General features: G+C 40.3%; 4 protein-coding genes across 6 annotated transcripts in view; 2 read left to right on the forward strand and 2 right to left on the reverse strand.

Annotated features, from left to right (window-relative positions):
* Positions 1 to 5,145, reverse strand: part of LOC108048765 (serine/threonine-protein kinase nak1) — a 48,067-nt gene extending 42,922 nt beyond the window's left edge. For both annotated transcript variants that reach the window (XM_044457216.1, XM_044457218.1), the window contains exon 1: positions 4,616 to 5,145. The gene's annotated coding sequence lies outside the window, so the exon portion shown is untranslated. The remainder of the gene's footprint in view (positions 1 to 4,615) is intronic.
* A 612-nt stretch (positions 5,146 to 5,757) lies between these two features.
* On the reverse strand, positions 5,758 to 6,299 carry LOC108041154 (39S ribosomal protein L55, mitochondrial). The gene is made up of 2 exons (XM_017118972.2): positions 6,033 to 6,299; positions 5,758 to 5,975 (listed from the first exon to the last, which is right to left on the reverse strand). Exons 1-2 carry the CDS (start codon positions 6,207 to 6,209, stop codon positions 5,829 to 5,831), a joined length of 324 nt encoding a protein of 107 aa, XP_016974461.1. The 5' UTR covers positions 6,210 to 6,299; the 3' UTR covers positions 5,758 to 5,828.
* A 39-nt stretch (positions 6,300 to 6,338) lies between these two features.
* LOC108041153 (ATP synthase subunit d, mitochondrial) lies at positions 6,339 to 7,455 on the forward strand. 2 transcript variants are annotated; one of them, XM_017118971.2, is made up of 2 exons: positions 6,339 to 6,414; positions 6,794 to 7,455. In XM_017118971.2, the coding sequence occupies exon 2, from the start codon at positions 6,809 to 6,811 to the stop codon at positions 7,343 to 7,345; it is 537 nt and encodes a 178-aa protein (XP_016974460.2). In that variant the 5' UTR covers positions 6,339 to 6,414; positions 6,794 to 6,808; the 3' UTR covers positions 7,346 to 7,455. The 2 variants fall into 2 exon arrangements, with proteins under 2 accessions (XP_016974460.2, XP_016974459.2); XM_017118970.2 differs by having other exon boundaries at positions 6,387 to 6,465.
* A 1,730-nt stretch (positions 7,456 to 9,185) lies between these two features.
* Positions 9,186 to 19,754, forward strand: part of LOC108041413 (serine-rich adhesin for platelets) — a 40,707-nt gene continuing 30,138 nt past the window's right edge. The window contains exon 1 of the mRNA XM_044456902.1: positions 9,186 to 9,930. The gene's annotated coding sequence lies outside the window, so the exon portion shown is untranslated. The remainder of the gene's footprint in view (positions 9,931 to 19,754) is intronic.

Raw genomic sequence — 19,754 nt, forward strand, 5'->3', positions numbered from 1 at the left:
TAACGTCGACTTTTTGAGTGCGATAAAACACACGAACGATCATTTTCACAAACCTACAGACTTCTTTTTGCTTTTGCTTTTTTTGTTCCGAACAAACAATGTAATTTAGCAGCAATTTGGTTATCATTTTGCTGACTTGTAGTGTCGTTTGTTTTCGTTGTCTCTCAGGGGGCTTGGGGGGCAAATGAGTTCAGTTCATCAGCAAATAAGTGAGATAAACACGATCACTGAAACGTTGGCCTCGAGCTTGAAAACTACGTCTCTTGAATGGGTTGAAGGAGATGAAATCCACGAGGGAGGTCGCTAAAGGGTTCCACAATCGGAAAAACCCCACCTCAAAACACTCGGTTCCACTCTATAGATAAGTTTGGAAATGATATAACCAAATATTTTGCTGCTTAAATATCAGAGAACAACAGCAACAGGTTGGAATTTTTTGATTTGCCATTCCTTATCACGGTACCCATATATATTCGGCGATAAGATACAGCGAAATAGCTTTCGGGCGAAATAAAATAAAATCTACCAGTACAAATTTGGCTCGTAAAGGATCATGCGAGTGGCCAAAAGGCGATCATATCAGATAACAAAAAACTACCAGCTTACAATTAAAACTATAACAAAATAATCACACCAAATTTCGACATAATGATAATGATAGAGGTGAACACAGCTCTCACTTTTCCGCTGGCCAAAGTCAAAAAAAAAACTCAAATTACCAAGCACATTTTTGCAGTCGACAAACGGGGAAGTTATGCGAATTGAGATTTACTATTTGGTATTTTTTGTGTGTCTTTCCTTCTTTGCGAAATCTGTCCAAACACACACAACGAGCCGAAGCCAAAGTCGAAGTTAAAGCCGGCAGCAAGCCATAATTAGGGTCAATTGCGGCTAACCGCCGCCAATCGACGACAACGAAAGCTTTTGGCCAAATGAAGCGGCCAGGGAAAAAGTGCTACACTTCATTAGGTGCCATGACAAACGAAGAGTTGCAACGGAAAGTGGGGCCGTGGCTTCGATTTAATAGCAGCCTGCCCCACGATTACCTAAGGATCGGTTTCGGCCACGCCCCCGACGACAGTTATCCAATTACAAGCAGGTCTTTGTCAAATTATCTCGTTTTAGCTATGAGATGGATACGTGCTATCTTCACAGCCAGTTGTGAAAGTTCCCATAAAACCTAATGAGTTGCAAAGTTAAATATTTTTGTAAAATATAGTAAACATTAAGCTTGTATATCTTGGAGAAGAGCAAGCTGGGGAGAGAGTGCTACCGATGAGGAGGGAAATCCATTCCGTGGCCCACAAAAATGAGTTTAGCACGCTTCGCAAACTAAGTCAAGGCCCCCAAGCAACGATTTTTGGAAGCCGATGAGAAGGGGGTACTGATTTGGGTGAGCAAACCTATCGAGTCAAGAAAAACACTTAAGCAGTCGCTTTTATACGACTATTTCAATGGGGAATGCATAAATTTTCACATCACGTTCCAAACTATTTATCTCGTGTGGAAAACCAAAGGCAAAACATCAAAATATTTATGTTTTAATAGGAATGCCAGCCAAACAAAGGTCAGTCCGCATCCGCGGTTGTTGCCAAACATATGGAAAATATACGATGAGCCCCACAACGGAATGCTGCAATCTGTAGTCAGCAGTTCCACGAAGATTAAATGCCCTCAAAACAGGTAGCAACTGAATTTAATTAAAAAATCTTAGAAGAAGTGGAACATGTGGTTAGCCCCACAAACACTAAATATCTATGAAATCACCAACATTAAAAATGATTATTACTTTCATATAGTCAAACCAGATTTCTTGAAAATAGAAAATACAAGTCGCATTACCTAGGATTTTGTCTTTGTTCAAAAAGCTCAACTACAATTTAATTGGAACTGAAGTCGATTTATTTAAATATTTCTTTGCATTCCATGCTTGTTTTTTCAAAATTATTTGCTAGCGAAACCGAAGAAATTAAGTTCAGCACACCACTTATCTCTATTAGATTTTGATGGCGTTTATGGCATTCTCCAAATCGAATGTTAAACCGTTAACCGCCACAAGGTTCGAGTCAATAAACCGCTGCGGACTTTGTTGCTGGGCGAGATCAAGTTGCATTTTTATGGGGCCAAGGGTCGTCGTGGCCACCGTCATCATCATCATGTCTTCGCCTACGTAGGCGCGTGCCCGGAGAAGTGTGTGCAATACACACTCCATTCCAGCTGAGCCATTAAAGAAGCATAAATCTTGGTTATGAAATTGGAAATGATTTGCTCCGCAGACACAAGTAGGGAGCATAATGCCCCGAGAACTGATGCGTTCAGGAAGTGCGGCAGATCCCATAGACCCCGAAAAAAACGTTAATGAAAAGGAAAGTTGGTCAGCGGCACAAAAAAATGCCACTTCATGCCCACCACCGTGTAGAAAGAAAAACAAAGATGAGAAGACGGCGAAAAGAAGCCAAGGCAGCCGAAGAAGAAGAAATTTCTATAAACAAAGAGATGAGACGCAGAGCCAGAGCAAAATTATCAAAGAACAACAAAAAAAGAAGTGGAAAATGGGACATGGCACACTCTTGGGCCCACAGAAACAACAAAGACTGAATGAAATTCATGTCGTTGTCGCGCTCATAAATTCTTCTACGCCTATATACGCCCGGTATCGCTGGCTATCTAAAAGATACACCCACACTTGAAAAAAAACTACCAACTCATTCAACCGGGGAGGTGCTGGCTGCATCCGCTGTATGTGTATACCTATTTATGAAAAAGAATCTATGTAAATTTGTGTTATTTTAATAAATTCCAAGCCCATCGAAGGTGTGAGGCCTTCATCGTACACTTTTTGAGGCCCTAAAACAAGTGAATCATGCTCACAAAGCAAAGAAATGGAAAGCGGGGAGAAATACACAAATCTATATAAATTCAAAGGCAACGGAATGCAAGTCCGAAAGCATAAGATAAGCTTAATTAGCCAGCAAACAAATTTCACTTTCATTCGGTACAGAACGCCCGTTTCTAAACTATTTCTGAATGTCCCACGATTACTGCGCCATTTAGGCATTTCAACTAATTGGCAGCCACTTCGCTTCGAGGGGTGGGAACTCACGTGCCGCCCATCGATCGGCACAAACTATCCACCCAAAATAAACCATGGCCCGGCGCAAGTGAACTTTAGGATCGAAGAAATCCAACTAGACCGACAACAAAACTGTTTTATTTTCAGCCTCAAGTGCAAGTCCTATAAGAAGATCGAACAAAACAAAACACTTGATGAATGCAGCTGAAGAAGGTGCAAAAACCAAACAACAGAAGGGTGAGGAGAATGAGCACAAATGGTTTATTTTATTTTATTTATTTTTTCCCTCGATGCGGGCATAAGCGCACACACAAATGAAAACAAATTAGCTCAGGCAGCATTAACAGCCGGCTGCCAAGGGCGGAAGTACGGGGGAGTTTATTGTTAATTTTATAAACACCACGGACCACAACGAACCAAAAAAAAAAAAAACACCACAAAAATGCAGCGGTAGCAACAACCACCAAACCGGCGAAATCCCAATAGGGCAGCTGCATTTTAGTGGGAAACCCAAGTGGAAGATGCATTCGGATTGGCAGCTTTAGCTCTCTATCCGTAATAATGAGCGGAACATCTGTCGCAGTTTTACATGGAAAACTGTCTTTCCGCCGAATCGGAAAAAAGGGAGAAACTGAGAAACGGTCAGGAAAGCCAGGAGAGATGGAAATACAAACATCGGAAGCATCTACATCATAACTTGCAAATGTGTTTGTGTTATTTTTACATTTCCGCTGCTTACGAAAATATTTACGCTCCCCTTCGCTCCAGACCTTCCCCATTTCGAATTTAAAATTCCAGACGCTCGCACACACGCACGTGTTAGAGATGAGCCAGATTGAGTGCATCAAATGGTGACAACAGGTTCGATTAAAATGAATATGGAAATTTCTTAAGAAAAGGCCATCAACCATGTACTTGCATATGTCGAGCTCAGAAAAAAGTAAACAGCCTTTGCTTTTAAAATTAGATTATGTGCTGTTGCAAACGGATATGAATAAGCAAGCACCGACGATATTTGTACATTGTGAATTCCTTTTTTTATTTTATAATCATGAAACATTAACAATGGACAAAGAAATGACGTACAAATTTATTAAATTACATTATTTTTGATTACGAATTTTATAAAACGAGTAATTAATTAGACAATAATAGACGGATTACCTCAAATAAAGGCTTTGGTCCGTGACAATCTCAACTGAATGTCAACTGAAACTACAGTCAGGTTATTGTAAGTTTTTTTTTGTTCCGTACAAGATATGTAGATTTTAAGCTGGAAAGTTTTACTAGACAGTATACGAACGTTTAAATATTAATTTAAAACCACATTTTATATTTTTGCTTTGTGAGTTTTTGGTTTATTGCCTTGCAAGCTGGATTTCAAGCTACAGCGAAATCAGTGGGTGGAATCTTTTGGCAGACAGTGTGCGAAAGCTAAGGTCAGGCCCCCATCTCTATTCATAGGCACCGATAGCAGTTGTGCGACATAACTTATCCACTAATTCTGGGGTTTAACCGATTCCAGCTAATACTATTATTTACCCGTTTGGATTTGGCGACTGCTCTCTTTCTCTCTCTCTGTTCTTATTGACGTGTGGCCATAATCCAATTATGTGTGTATGTGTCTTCTCTCTATTGCAATTGCAGTTATTCGCCGTGGTATGCAACCCACACAATCGCACTCGCGCACTCACACGCACTCGCAGACATTCAGATGCGAACACCGAAAATCCTAAGCGTCAACAAAATAAATATATCTCGGCGTTTTAAAATAGGTTTTCACTCGATTCTGCGTTTGCTGTCTCGTCTTGTTTATGTGCATTCGTTGATTGTGTGTACTTTTTATTTGTTAGACGCGACGCTGTCCATTCAACATTTCTCAGCCGACGCTCGGCGATACTTTTGTTTAAGCCGATTCACTTGTAATTGGGGTTTGGTTATAACCGACTATTCAGTCTGGAATGGAGCAAAAGACATGTTGGTTTTATTTATGTCTGCACTCGCGAAAGAGCGTCCACAAATTAAATATTTTTCGGGAGCGACGCGCAGCTACGTCCGACTTTATTGTTCGTCTCTTTCTGTTAGAGATGGACAAACATCGATGCTAGCATCGAAGTCGTCGATGTTTTCAGTTACATCGATGTTTCGGTGACATCGATGTTTGGCAGGGCCCCAACAAAAATATATTTCATCTCTAACGAGTATCAAACATCTGAATCCATTTTTTCCGCACTGTTAACATTCCACTGATCTTGCGCACTCTGTTATTTTTACTGCATTTTGTGCGTGCATTCTGTTAGTTTCCACTCCAGATATAGCGCGATATTAACAAATTGCACTGCCATATAATCTGCAAAATAAGTAATGTAAAAATTAAGGTAATTTTATATATACAAATATTTTTTTATGTATTACTTATGCTTGTAGAGTTAGCGCTTATAGTGAATAAAATAACCCCCCTTGTATTTTATTTTTGTTTTTATTGATTGAACTCTATTAGAGGTGAAGAAAACAAATTTCTTTAAGCATCCAAAAGACATCGAGTTTTCCGCCAAATACAAACAAAACAAAGCTATTCCATCTCTAGAAATCATAAAATGGTGAATAAACTCGCTAACAGTGGAGTAAGTCCCCGCTAACTATCATTATGCATTAGTGCCTCCGCAGACATCGATGTTTCCAACCTTGTTATTCAGTCCAATTTTTAATTTTGATTTTAACTTCTTATATAACAAGTTTATTTAACAATTAAATGCTACTTTTTCTTGATGTACTTCATGTACTTCTTGGCATTGAAGTTGTCCTCCACTTCCTCCATAATCTTGACCTTCTTTCGCGGCTTGCGGGCCTCCAGGCGGGATTTACGCTCCGCATCGGTTAAAGTGCTCAGATCCAGGGGAAGCTAAAGAGTAAACTTTTAAATTACCGATTTAATAATATTTTAGCTACACATTTTTACCTTGATGATCTTCCGCGGCTCATGATAGCGTATGTTTATCGTGGATCCATCGGGTTGAACAACTACCGTGGGATATAGCCGGCAATAAACAGAGCGATGCAGCCGAGTGACCGCCGTTGTGGCCGAGGAAATGCAGCGCAGCTGTTGTACCGCCTGTGGCAACTGTTTCAGCAGCATTTTATTTGATAATCACAATATTTACACAGTTTTAACTGGACAAAATTAATACACGAGTTATGTTTTTGCCAAACAGCTGATAGTGGGGCCGAAGGTGGGAAGAGTATAAATAGTAGCAAAACAGGCAACGAAAGTTTTCCAGCCCTGGCATATTTTAACATTAATTAGTATTTGGCCCAGCTGTGGCCACACTCGTACTCAAAGTGTAAGTGTTGGTGCTGGGGCAGAAATTCTTATTTTCTTCTTTAAAAAATAAGTACGTTTGCTAAAAGCTATTAAAAAGTAGGAAATTAAAGCAGATAAACAGCGAAAACAAGTGATATATCTGCAAACCTTCAAGCAAGGCCAACAGTTGGGTTTTTCGGCTTAGAGGAACTTCGTCAAACTGCTGCGGTTAAAAAATTACATAATTTTTGCAGGCATAATTTTCCGTGTGCTATGCCAAGTGTCTGTAGAAAAGAACCAATGGACTAAACTTAAATTAAGCATACTAGTTAACGAAACCCAAAGAAAACCCTCCTGCAATTATAACAAATTTTTGCCTCGACAACCTAACCTCATCCGATTTTGTTGTTGTTTTCCAGTATTTGTGCTGCAGAATGGCCGCCCGCCGCATCGCCAAATCCTCGATTAACTGGTCCGCTCTTGCCGAGCGCGTTCCTGCCAATCAGAAGAGCAGCTTCGGCGCCTTCAAGACCAAGTCGGACATCTACGTCCGCGCGGTTTTGGCCAACCCCGAGTGCCCGCCCCAGATCGACTGGGCCAAGTACAAGCAGGTGATCCCCGTCGCCGGACTCGTGGACAGCTTCCAGAAGCAGTACGATGCCCTGAAGGTGCCCTATCCCCAGGACAAGGTCTCGCCGCAGGTGGACGTCGAGCTGAAGGCTTCCCAGACCGAGATCGATGCCTACAAGAAGGCCTCCGAGCAGCGCATTCAGAACTACCAGAAGGAGATCGCCCATCTCAAGTCGCTGCTGCCCTACGAACAGATGACCATGGAGGACTACCGCGACGCATTCCCCGAGAACTCGCTCGACCCCATCAACAAGCCCACCTTCTGGCCCCACACCCCCGAGGAGCAGGTCGGCTACAAGTCCAAGGAGCAGCTGGAGGCCGAGGCCCAGGGACACCACTAAGTCGCCACTGGGAGGAGGACTCTGTCGTCAGGCAGTCGTTGGTCTTTTGTCGATTCGAAATGTAAACCACGTTGAAGTAAATCACCCAAATTAAATTCATTTCAAATGAAGGTTGTTTGCTTACTCAAGAATGTTTAGTGGTTTTTTAATTTGGCTATCAAAGCTAAGAGGACACTCCTCCGCGAAAGAAATCAACTGTTTTTTTCTTAATTTTTATTTTAATCTTATTGAAAATCTGTTGGATAAATATATCACATCAAATTTACATTCATAGTTCTAGTGATATAAGATATCAGGCAGCGCGATCTTCGTGCCATTTGCACCACAGCATAATCCCGAAATGTCCAAATGGTCCGATTACGTGCTAAAGCTAATAATTAAAAGTATACGAAAATAGTTCTTTAAATTAAAAAAATCAAAAATTTTTATTTTTAATTTGAGTTTAGAAAAAGTATTGCGTACATAAGAAGCCATCCTTTAAGATTTTCTTTCTTTTCAATTATTTGAAAATGTTTTATATAAGCTTTAATAGATACAAAAAATCACTTTTTTTCAGTGAAAGTTCATTTTCAACTATGACACTCCACTACCATTTTTAATCCAATCAGTTAAAAACAAGTTTAGAATATTAAATAACTACATTACCTAAAACTCATTTAACTCCTAACGCTTTAAAAATGAAATAGCTTAAATTAAAATGTATTTGTTTTAAAAATGTTTTATCTTAAGGGGACCCCCACCATTCTCGATTTCGAATTTTGACGATTTTCAATAGGCTGGTAAATGAACATACATATATTATTTTTTAGACTTGTAACTTTGCATCCATTTATTTTAAGGTCTTAAAAAAGCAGAACAAAATTGTACATCATTTTTTTTTTTATTTTTTCTGTTTGTTTTTTGTTATTAAACAAAAGCCCTTCTTTTCGGGGGCGCATGTGATTTCCGCTCACTGGAACATCTGAAACCAAAAATTCCAAAGGGATTAGGAAGAATACATGTTTGGCTTTGGCATGAACTATGATTATTAATTTCGCACAAAAATTAACAAAATACCGCCCCTTTGAATATTTTTTTTTGAAAATCGCCTTTTTTCAGCCAGAAATCGAGTTGAAAAGTAAAGAAGATCTTCACCGATTTGATTTATCCTATTTCATGCCATAGCTATATATGTATAGAAAAACGTATTAAAATTTGGAACCGATTAGATTAATAGTTTTTGAGTAACCTCATACGCCAGTCGTAAAAATACTGTTTCGAGAAAAACGCGTTTAAAGTTTTGAGAAGCTCTCGCCGTCGCCATACGCTTCCACTATAAATCGCATATATCCTTAAAAGTTTTTGGAATTATCACTTGACATTTTAAAGGAACATTCTTGAGTAGTTATAGGTTCCGACGACGCCCCCTGGCGTAAGACCACCCAGAAAAGCGCAGGAAACGCTCCCAAGCCTCTCGACCGAAATACTGCCAGCGTTGCCCTCCTCAAGACCCCCCCATCCCGGCGTTGCCATTTTTATGTTAAATGCACCACTTTTCTTAAGCGCCATCTATCGATGCTGAATAAAACAAAAAGCTCCCCCTAACTCTGAGCTTAAACACTATTACATGCAAAAGCGCCATTAGGCGGGCGGTAGCAGAACTACATGTGATTTTCCATCCATGGTTTGAGTTTTCGGTAAGTTTATTTGATCCTTAAGTGTTGCCACCTGTTATTGACTTTTCTACCATGGTTATTGTCCACACTCCACATGAATACTTTCGGTATATTTTCACGGTCACCTTAGATTATTCCTCAAACAAAGCTGGTCATTTTTGAAAGTTCGATCACAGCCACTCTGCTCTTCTGACGGCATTCTGGGAGAGAGAACTCTCACCTGCGCCTGCAAAATCCGTTAAAAAGCTCCACAGCCGGCGCTCAAATCTCGTTTCTCTCGCTCACCTGAGCGCACCTTTCGCAAAGCCGCAGCGCGTCTTAACTTGTCTTGGAGGTGCACTTTCGAGATCGGGGTCCGCAGAAGCCGCACGATCAGTCGCGAGCGAATCGAGTTGGAGTGCAAACGTCTCAAGCGGAATCTCAAGTTGTAGCGCTAATCGCAGCGAACGGAGTGTATCTGTGTATCGCTGAAATACAAAGTTGAACCAAGCTGGAATTTGCCACCAGTCGAAATATATCTCGAATCGAATACCCGCAATTTGCATAAGGCGCAACTAAAGACGCGCTCTGTCAGTTAACCCACTTTCTAAACGACCAAACCAAACCAAACCAAAAAAAGAAGAATAATACTGCGACCGATATTCAGCAACAACGAAACCAATTAACAAGCAAATAATGCCGAGCAAATAACATCAAATAACGTGCAAGTGATTCATGCCTTTTTTTCTTGCAAGTGAAGTGCTTAGGTAAACCGAAACATAGTAAAACAAAAAAAAACAAAAGTTGACTGGAAAACGCACTGGAAACGATAACGATACCTGGAACGCCCCCAACCCACGACTGTCAGTCAGTTGAAACCGCAACTGCAGCAGCATTATCTACTCGGCCAGCAACAACAACAGCAACAAGTACGGATTGCAAACAGCCCGGGTAAGTTACACCATCGTACATCATCGCACGGAAACAACAACAGCAGCAATGGGGGTTCATAGCTCGCAGGGAGCCTCTTGCATTCCCTTTTTCCTCGGTCTGCAAACGGGTTAACAAGTTGGGGCTAGCTAATACAACGATCGATCGATAGGCCTGCAAAAATGCAGCAGCCAAGGTGAGTTAGAACGCAATGGCTGGGTTTTCCGACCAAACAATACCGGGTAATCGTATTTCTTCGTATTGAATTATAGGCTTAGAACTTGCTAGGCTGAATGGTTGTGCCAATTGGAAATAAATACACAAACCAAAATAACATACGTCACTCTTATTCCATCAAAACTCGAAGTTTTCTTCGCAAAATAAGAAGGTTTTCAAATAATAACTTTTTAATTCCAGTGTATATACGAGTTTATCGCTATAAGTTTGACATATGCAATTTGAAGCTTAAAATAACTTAATCCCAAAAATATTTTAAACATTTCAAATTAAAAATCCTTAATATATTAATCAAACTTATGCCTTATCTTTTAATTTCCACTTCTGAACGTAATGGTTAAACGATTAAAAAAAAACATTAATCCGATTAAAAAGATAAATATCTATATTTTTAATATCCGATCAGTAAGATTTTTTACTACTCCCACCAATAATAAAGAAACAAATTTTAATCCAAATCCCATCCGCGGGGATCTAAATAACACTTCCAAATAGGGAATACCCTTGAAATGTGCGTGTACAACCACAAACGATTCTTGGGAGTCCTCCCATTTTGGGCATGCTTTCCATATTTCATAATCCGCTGTCTGGCAGCGTAACTTTTAGCACCTCTGTGCACCTTCTCAGTTTCGCATTTCACCGATGCACACACACAACACTCGGGGGCTATAATTTCTTTGGATAATTATTACTCGTCTGGCATATTTTTTGTAGCTGGTGTTTTAAAGCTGCTTTGGCCGGCGCTGACGCTGTGAAATTTTTGCGTTAAAGCAGTGGTTTTTGGGTTTGTTGCTTTTTGTGCGCTCGTTTGCATAAACACCTAGTGGATAATTCGGAACGTATTTTACTTAATTTAAAAATCTCAGTTTGGGAAATTTCTACAACTTTCCTTATGTAGCGCAAAAACCAAAGCGGAAATGTGTACAAAAACAAATACCAATATTTATGTTATTCGATCTGCCCTTTACTTCACATTATTTTTCGGCAATATTCAATGTAAAGGGGTTTGGTTTCAGTTATAAAATAAATATGAGTTGCCTGGGAAGTCTTAGGAATGTAAATCGGTAATTCGAGATGTTTTAGGTAACGAAAGCTTTTACCGATCTGGTAAGTGACAAAGCCTCTGGCTTAGATGACTCAAATCCGCTATAGATCGCATTCTGGAATTTTGGAATGACTCAGTGTTCTGGCAATTGAAAGCATTTTGATTTTCTGTTTTTTATTTGCTGTTTCCGTTTGTTTTGATATTTTTAGAAAACATCATTTATAATGTATGTTTTTCCATTTCGGGGCGATGTGGAATTCTAGTTGCAATTGTAAATAAATTTAAAATCCTTTTTAAAATCCATTTTCTATTGATGATTTTTTTTACAAATTTGTATGTTATTCCATTAATTTTTTTTTATGTTCTAATGACAAGAGCAATTAAAAGAATTAAGGCTGTGATCAATATCGCATTTTTAGTTAACAATATAATACCTATTGAAATCCATGTGCTACACCTTTGTAAATTCTTTGTAAGAAAATTAGTTCTAAATTCTGGTAATAAGAAAAACAATTAAAGTGTAACCATATGCATATTTCGTATCAGCCTGCAATTAAATCTCTTTAAATGCAAAATAGTTTAGTTATCTTATCAGTTTTGTCGAAGCTCGTTTGATGTTGTTTCTTAATTGCCAGCAACCTGAGCCCGTCCTTCCCGCCCCTTTGCTAATTCTCCTGGATGTTGTTTGCCAACTCCACTCGAGACGTAACTCATAACCAATCGCCATGAATGAAATTCGCATTTCATTACAGGCCGTCAACGCCTGAATGCCTGAATGCGGCTCAGCCGGTGGCCGGTTTTTCGGACGGGAGTGCGGTGTGGTTTTCCCCTATCAACGACAATAGCTACGCACGTTCGCGAAAACAAAAAAGAAATTGTCAATAAAGTGCAAAAGGAGACGGCCGGGCTGGGCAAAATAAAGAAAAAAAGGCAAAAAAGAAACAGAAATTGCCACAGAGAAACGTGTTGCAGCGCCACGGGGCTTGGTGGCCCATCCCAGCTCGAATCGAGTGCAATCGTGATACAAAGTGGCCGCCGCGGACAGGGGGCGGCTGTAAATTCGTATTAACTATCCGCTAGATACCCGTACTTTCACAAAAACTCGTTCGAACAAATGGCACAAATATGAGCATTTTATTTGCCGCAGTTTTTTCGTTTTATGCAATTTTTCGAGATTTTTTTAGCATGGCGTATAGTTGCTTTATTAGCAACGTGCCAAACGCAAACAAACCAAGACAAGAAGCAAGGCAAACAAAAGCAAATCAAGTGAACAAACAAGAAGTTTGTAAATGGAAACTGCATTTTGGCACGAACTTTCGGGGGTACGGGGTGTTTGTCGGGGGTTACGCAGTAAATTTAAAAAGAAATAAACCCCGCACAATTATGCACATAAACCACACAACGGCTCGGCCAACTTTCCACTTTTCCCCCAACTGTTCAGCATTTCCAAAGCACGCACTTGCTTGTGTTTTATTTCTACTATTTTTTTGTGTCCGCTGCTCATTGTTTACCAAATATATGTCTTAAATTGTTTGTTTTCATTGCCGTTTGCATAATAATCGAAACGATGCGGATTAAACGTCTGTGGTCATGGATTTCTGTGCCCTTTGTCTGCCATAATTTGCACCAGCCTCATCTTTTCTCCGATTTCGTCTCGTGTTGAGTGGGCGATAAGCAAAACGTGATTGATTGAATAAAACTGGAAGAAAAGAGATATGACAGGTCTGGGACTACGAATGCGTCTGGGATTGGGTCTCCCGGGGGTCTGGCCCTAATCAGTTGACCCTGTTGTGGGTGATTTATAACAAGTTTTTCGGTTTCATAAGATAAGAAACAGCTGCAAATATGATATCACTGGCAGATAATTGCAAACTTGAACTTCAGGAATTCATGTTTTCTTATCTGGGTTAAAAGAGATTTGATATTATCTATGGGTCACTTTTCTGTTAGTTTTGGTTTTTGTTTGGTTTTACGACATTGCAATGGATAAAATTGGAAACAACTAGTCAAGTGTTTTATTTCATTTTAAAATATGGTTATAATTAGTTCCTTCGAACTTATAATAAATTTAGTTTTAAAGTTAAATTCAATTACATTTAATTATTATTTTAATTGTATTTTTATAACTTAAATAAATGTTGTTTAATTATGCTCTACATTGTGGCAACAATACTTTCTTTTATACTCGAAAAGAAGACTTCAAATTATAAAAAGGGGTTATTTGTTTAAACTTAAGGAAGAGTGGGTAAAGATTATTACCACAATGAAAAACATTATTTATATTACTTGGCTACCAATTCTTTCATGACGATGACACTTATTTCTTCGTATGTTTCCGAGTGTTAAAAGTTCAATTTCCTCTGACACCCTTCTTTTTTTCTGCGGCTTCTCCTTTGCAAAATAAATAAATAACTCAAAATACCCACCGATGATAATTTCTTTCGTTTTTTGCCAGTAAATCATCAGCTTGTTGTTAATTTTTCGACTCTGTCTCCCTCTACGGCCGTCGTGCCGTCTCTTTCGTTGCCTATCTTCTTTTTCGTGGTGCGTCAAGTTGGCACGACAGGCGTCGGGAGAAAGTTTTTCTTTTTCTTTGCCAAACTCGAGAAATAAAACTAAAAAATTAACGCCAAAATATAAAATACAAACAAAGGCGAACAAAAAACGCAACAAAACTGTAAAGTGTGCAATGCAAACATGTGATTATATATCCATACACACAAATGCGACTTATATAAGATATTGTCTGGGCATTAAAAACGCATAACAATTAATTGTGGAGAAAAACAATCAGCGACAGCGAATGAATCAAAAGTAGATGACACTCTTGGATATCAGCAGTAAGCACAACCAACACCCCACGTCAAAATTTGAATTCGGGGAAAATGGCCAACAACTTTTGAGCGATTTGTTTGCTGATGTTTTGGCCACCCGTTTTTTTTTCAAAAACATTCCACGCATGGCCATCAAAGTAAATTACTTAATTTATGCCTCAAATGTGTCGTCGAGCGGGCGGCACTTTCTACCGCCCCACCTAAAAGCGGTTCTTGCGTAAGCGACTTTAAACGCATGCAAAACGCGTGCAGCGAAAGCAGGGCAAACTTGGAGTTACATCAGATTGCCGGTGACCCGGGGTCACTGGAAATTAACTGATAAAAGCTGCTCGTACAGCTCAATTTTTGGACTTTGCTCCCCGGCAAATCAATACCAAATTGTAAATAATTGAGGCAGCCCAAGCCAAGGTCTGACCCTCATTATTGCTTTATCAGCTGGGAAAAACAGGGGAAAAGAGGGGCTGCACTTCTGACAGTCTGCAATTTATGCCACCGAAAATGGGGAAAATGGAAAAAATTCTCAAGTGCCAGAAGACCCCAAAAACAGACAGAGAAACTAATTTCGAATTCCAAATTTTCCATTTCTATTTTTAAAGGCCATGGGAGAAACGCTTCCTAGCTTTACAATTTATCTCCGTTCCAGAAAAGCAGAAAGGGATTTCAATTAAGAAAGATATTCAAGTAGCTAATAAATAAATATTTCCCTATCTCGTGGATATTGATCAACAAGAGAATTCCATTAACCATTAACGCTGGATGTGGAATGACTCTTTTTCACAGTTTGCTCAGGGCGGTTAATGTTAATTCAATTATATTCAGTAAAAGTAATTTACTTTTTCGAGCCGGAAAGGCGGAGAAAGAAGGAAGGTGGAAAATGAAAAATGAAAGCGTTCTTAATTGCGAGCGACGACACGTCAGTGGTTTCTTTTATGTACATAGCTGTTTTCTCCTACGCTCACTTACAATATTTATGGGCATGAAATGGAAATATCTGTTCAGGATCCTCGCCATCAAATTGAAAATTTATTTGGGCATGCGCAGCGACTAACACGCCACACAAAGTTGGCTTTTAAAAAAAATCTGTATCTGCATGCGCGTGAGCAATATGCGAGTCTATCAGTATCTGCGTCTGTAATCGCACTCTTCTTTCACTCCAGACATTTTCTAATAATTGAAAAGCAAAGTGTGGCCACGGCAGCGGCGGCAAATTGAATTATAATTTCAATTATGAACCGTTGAAAGCGGAAGAAAAGCCAGCCACAAAGAGCCTATTGAACGGCGTGCGCTGCAAACTGTAAATGAGGTTGCTGGGGCTACAGATTGTTGGATTCCAGATACCAGATACCAGATGCGATCCGAGTGCTAAGCATGTCAATCAAGAAGAACAGTAAAGCGCCTCTAGCCCTGCTGATGGGGCAGCCTCTTGGGCCCAGCACGATCTCAATCTCGATCTTGGCCAGCTTTAATTGCCACCTAATGGCCGAAAAAGTATACGCCATGTGGGTCAGGTCGCAGGCCAACAAGCGGCGATTGTCATAAATATAAAAAATGAGCTGTCAATAGCTGGGCCCCAGCTAAATGTGGTAATGCCCTATGAATGCATCTTTGTCCGAGGCGACTTGCATAATGTATCTCTGGCCGACTTGGGAAATCTTTCCGGCTGCATTGGTAACCCATGGCGGATGAGCAATCCATCAGAAATCACTTTCAATTGTGGCCGTTGCCAAATCACATTTGGTCTGGTATTTATGGCCTTGAATTGTGGTCAAGTCGGGTCGAGGTCTGAGTGATTTCATCGTGCTGTCGAAGAAAAAGAGTGCGGAATAACAAAAAAAAACCAAAAACCCAAGTTGTCAACAGCTTTTGCGGCTCATTATAATTTTTGCCACAAAGGCGATGACTAAACGCAATAATCAGGTTTTGTGCTCCCCTCCAGTTGGTTTTCGTTAGAATTTTCGATCTGCGATTGGTGTGCTTTTTGTCTGCTAATTGACCAAAAGCAGTTGCCAAAACTGGTGGAGCGATATTCGTATGTTAGCTAACCAAAAAGGTTCTTGCTTCATCGCCCAACTGCGGCGCCACTTGGCACTCGCCTGCCGCTAATTGAATTAATACGTGTTGCACTTGCTACCGACACAATGCAATATTTATTCGCATAATTACCTGCCGTCGATTACGAACTCATTGAGCCATGGTCTTACCAACAACAGCTACAATGTGGCTGACTGGCTGGCCAGATTTCCTTGTTTATGGCCCGATCGAAGTTGAATTCGATGTCGGACCAGAGTTCCGGCTCCACTACGTTGTTAACTGGCTATCTGGTGAATGTGCTGGGCAGTTGGAGTTGGACTGCATGGTAATGGCTAATAATTGCAGGCCACGATTTCGCAAAAAGTGAGCCGACCGAGGAGAGAGTGATGGACGGCAAACGTCAATAAAAGCGCGCTTAATCAATAAGAAAAACAGCTTCGATTGGCGGCAATTGTTGCCGCTCCAGATCGAAGATCGGCGATTTATGGTCCAGCGTTCATGGGCATATCCTCCAGAGTCACGTCCCGGTCGCTTAAGTTATAGATGTGCCTGTGCGATCCCCAAATCGCTCCAAATCGAACTTCAAATCCGTGATTTAGTGAATGCCTTCAAATCCCTCGACGGCACGTGCAGCAGTGAGGCATGAATCGCGAGGCGTGCGGCGAATTTCCCTGGCATGATTCCTGAGCTGAACGTTGGCTGCACTCGGGCTTGGAGCCAAAGCGGCCCCAGTTGTTGCTGCAGTTGTGTGGGCTGTTCTTGGCCTGGAATTTGGACTCTGGTCGGGCAAACTTTTTGGCTTTGTGGCCGCCGTTAGCTCGTTGCAACTGCGGTTGCACGGAGAAAAAAAATTATGTAGTTAAATCACAGAGATGAATTTTTTTAAGCAAATTTGAGATCTTGTCTTACACAATTAGATTAACAAATTGAAGTGAGATGAAATATTTTTCAGATGTATGGATGGTTTTCTAAGCACAAAATAATAAGAGGTATATAATAATGATAAACTTACCAAACACCATAACAAAAGCTCCATAAAGACCCATTCAAAAATATAAATCTTAACTATAGTTTTTTCGCAGTGTATGTGGGTGTGCGCTCATTGTGGCAAGTGAAAACATTTTGAAAGTCGTTTTAAGTGGCACATGGAAATGTTTTCCATGTTCTCGCTGCAATCATCTGTACGAGTGTGTGCTTGGTAACATGGAGTAATTTTCCATTTCTAAAATGTGCAAAATGCGTTGATTTATGGCGTTCTGGGTGGTGTAAATAATTACCAAGTTGAGTTGGGGTCAGGGTCGAAACTTTTTGATTACAATTTAAGCATGTTTAAATTTGCTGTTACATTAGCTATAATCTGAAGCCATGTTATTAAATCCATTATCCAATTCCCAGTTCGCACTACCAACGCAGCGAAACATTGCCAAATGCAACGCCCAAACATATTGAGTCAGCCTGTTGCTCACTTTTGTTTACCCAACAATTAGGCACAATTACAAAGTTGTGCAATTAAATATTGAAAACTTGTTTGTTTGCCCAGGCTTCGGCTTGGCTGCATGTAGAAAAACTTCACAATTACCAGAGATACTTCCTTAATTCAAAGAGGCATGGAAATGTTGTGAAAAATCTTTGATGAAACTCAGTCAACTTTTGCTTCCGTTTCGCCTCTGCAAAGCTTGTCTAATTAATTTTGATGTATCAGAAAAAAATATTAAACAAATATGTTGTAATTAATTAAACGAATTAAATTTAAACCCATTTCATGTTGTCTCTTATGGTTTTTAGGTGTGGCTAATTTGCACCATTTAAGCAATCAAATTCGATTTGTTGCAATTAGTGGGGTTTGGTAATTGAGAGCGACAACTGGAAATTATGCAAGTGATATATGGGAAGAAAAAACGCCCAGCTTGAGTTTTAATTAACGCACCAAAAGTATCTCAGCTATACTGCATTCATGAATCTCGATTTGGGCTTAGAGTGTGAGCAGCTCTTTCAGTCATTTTTTGTTGCTCACATAAAACCCGACATAAGCCGATTTGGGTGTTTTTCTTCGAACTTCCTGCTTATTATTGTGACAACAGCAATCCATTAGACCCATAGACCCACATCACTGGCAGTCCGATGCAAAACTGAGCCCCCGAATGAGTGACTGACTGGTTGGCTCTGGTGTGTGACAGTTTTGCAGCTGTAAGCGCCAGATTGCATCGAGAAAATTATTTTGCCCCGCTGCCAGCCAACTTCCCCTGCAGATGAACGACCTCAATGACGACGGCTTCTGTTGCGGCCTGCGTTCTGCCGGATTGAGTTGCACTGGGAGCCGGCACGGGGATCATCCAGGGAGCCAGTCGGCGGCACTTGAGTGTTTTCAATTGCCACTGCGGGGACTGCGACCCAAGTTCGCCATTAGCATCATCATCTTCTTTTGCCCTGCCTCGTTTACCGCACTTAATGCATCTGGCCCTTCGGTGGAGATGCAGTCCAGGGCATCGACTGCAATTATGCACTTGGAGCCTCCCTTGATTCGCCCAGTCTTACACAGAGAAGAAATGCTACTCATATAATAGTAATACTATACAAATAATCATAACTCTTAATGGGTTTATTTAAAAATGTCTACTATTTACTGTGGCTTCTGGTGAGATATAAAACCTTTTGTTTCCATAATCTTTTTTGACATTTACAATTTTTTTTTGAAAAATTTCCATACCAATTTGGAGTAGTTCTTGATTGAATAAAAATGATTGCTACCAAAGATGGTACTTAGATTTTCTCAGTGAACGGTTGCTCTCGATTGATTGGGCTGGCATGCATGCGTGCAGTTCGAGCCGTTTGTTTTCCACATGCAAAAGTCCGTACAATCAAAATATTTTCACATTTCCAAGCCCAAGGCAACGTACACATACGAGTAGGAAAACCGAATAAAAATAAACAATGGCTGGCATTATCAAGGGGAAGGCTTTTGGCAAGCCAAGTAAAGGTCATTTATGGAATTTCACAATATCCCCGTCATGAATATGCATATGTTCAGCGTTCATCAGATCTATGATGAAGATTATCATCATTATGATGATCAGCCAATGACCGAACACTATAAGAGTTCAGACTAAGCGATTTTTTTTACATTTGACTGGGACGGGACTTCATTATCGCCGCTCTGAACAACGGCTTTTGTGCGCCTTTTTTATGCTCCCTGCTACAGCGAAGCGTTTTATGCCTCGCTCTTGACCGGTTTGTACAGCTATTGAACAGCAGCAAAAAAAAACACTGCTAAGAGACAACAACTGGCCGGCTACTGCCCAAGTAGCGAAGAAAAGCCAAGAAAAAACACTGAAATTAAAAGAAACGGAACATTTTGCAATGCGACGAGGTCAAGGGGCGACCAGAGATAAAGGTGCAATCAAATGTGTGCTACTGGCGGCAACTGGAAAACCGAAACCCAAACGAGAAAAACACGGCACAGATATTTGAGAGCTATCATGCCGGAGGCCCATTAACCTTACTGGCCGGCAAAAAAATGGTCAATGCTTCATGTTGCCGTTGGCCAACATTTAATATTCAAAATTGTATGAATGTGGCTTTGTTTGGTGGCTTATTTACTTTGGACAATTACAATGAAGGCTAAGGCCATCCGCGGAGAAAGAGACGGCATGCGTGGGCGCTGTTAAGTCAATGTTAAAGCGCATGTTGAGCCAATGTTA

The sequence above is a fragment of the Drosophila rhopaloa genome, unplaced genomic scaffold, assembly GCF_018152115.1.
Source record: "Drosophila rhopaloa isolate 14029-0021.01 unplaced genomic scaffold, ASM1815211v1 contig_155, whole genome shotgun sequence".
Taxonomy (NCBI): Eukaryota; Metazoa; Arthropoda; class Insecta; order Diptera; family Drosophilidae; genus Drosophila; species Drosophila rhopaloa.

Bases quoted from the DNA above. Each gene is read 5' to 3' on its own strand.
- LOC108041154 (XM_017118972.2), bottom strand. From the start codon at position 6,209: ATGCTGCTGAAACAGTTGCCACAGGCGGTACAACAGCTGCGCTGCATT. The intron at 5,976-6,032 runs GTAAAAATGTGT...TTTACTCTTTAG, and splicing joins AGCCGCGGAAGATCATCAAG to CTTCCCCTGGATCTGAGCAC.
- LOC108041153 (XM_017118971.2), top strand. From the start codon at position 6,809: ATGGCCGCCCGCCGCATCGCCAAATCCTCGATTAACTGGTCCGCTCTT.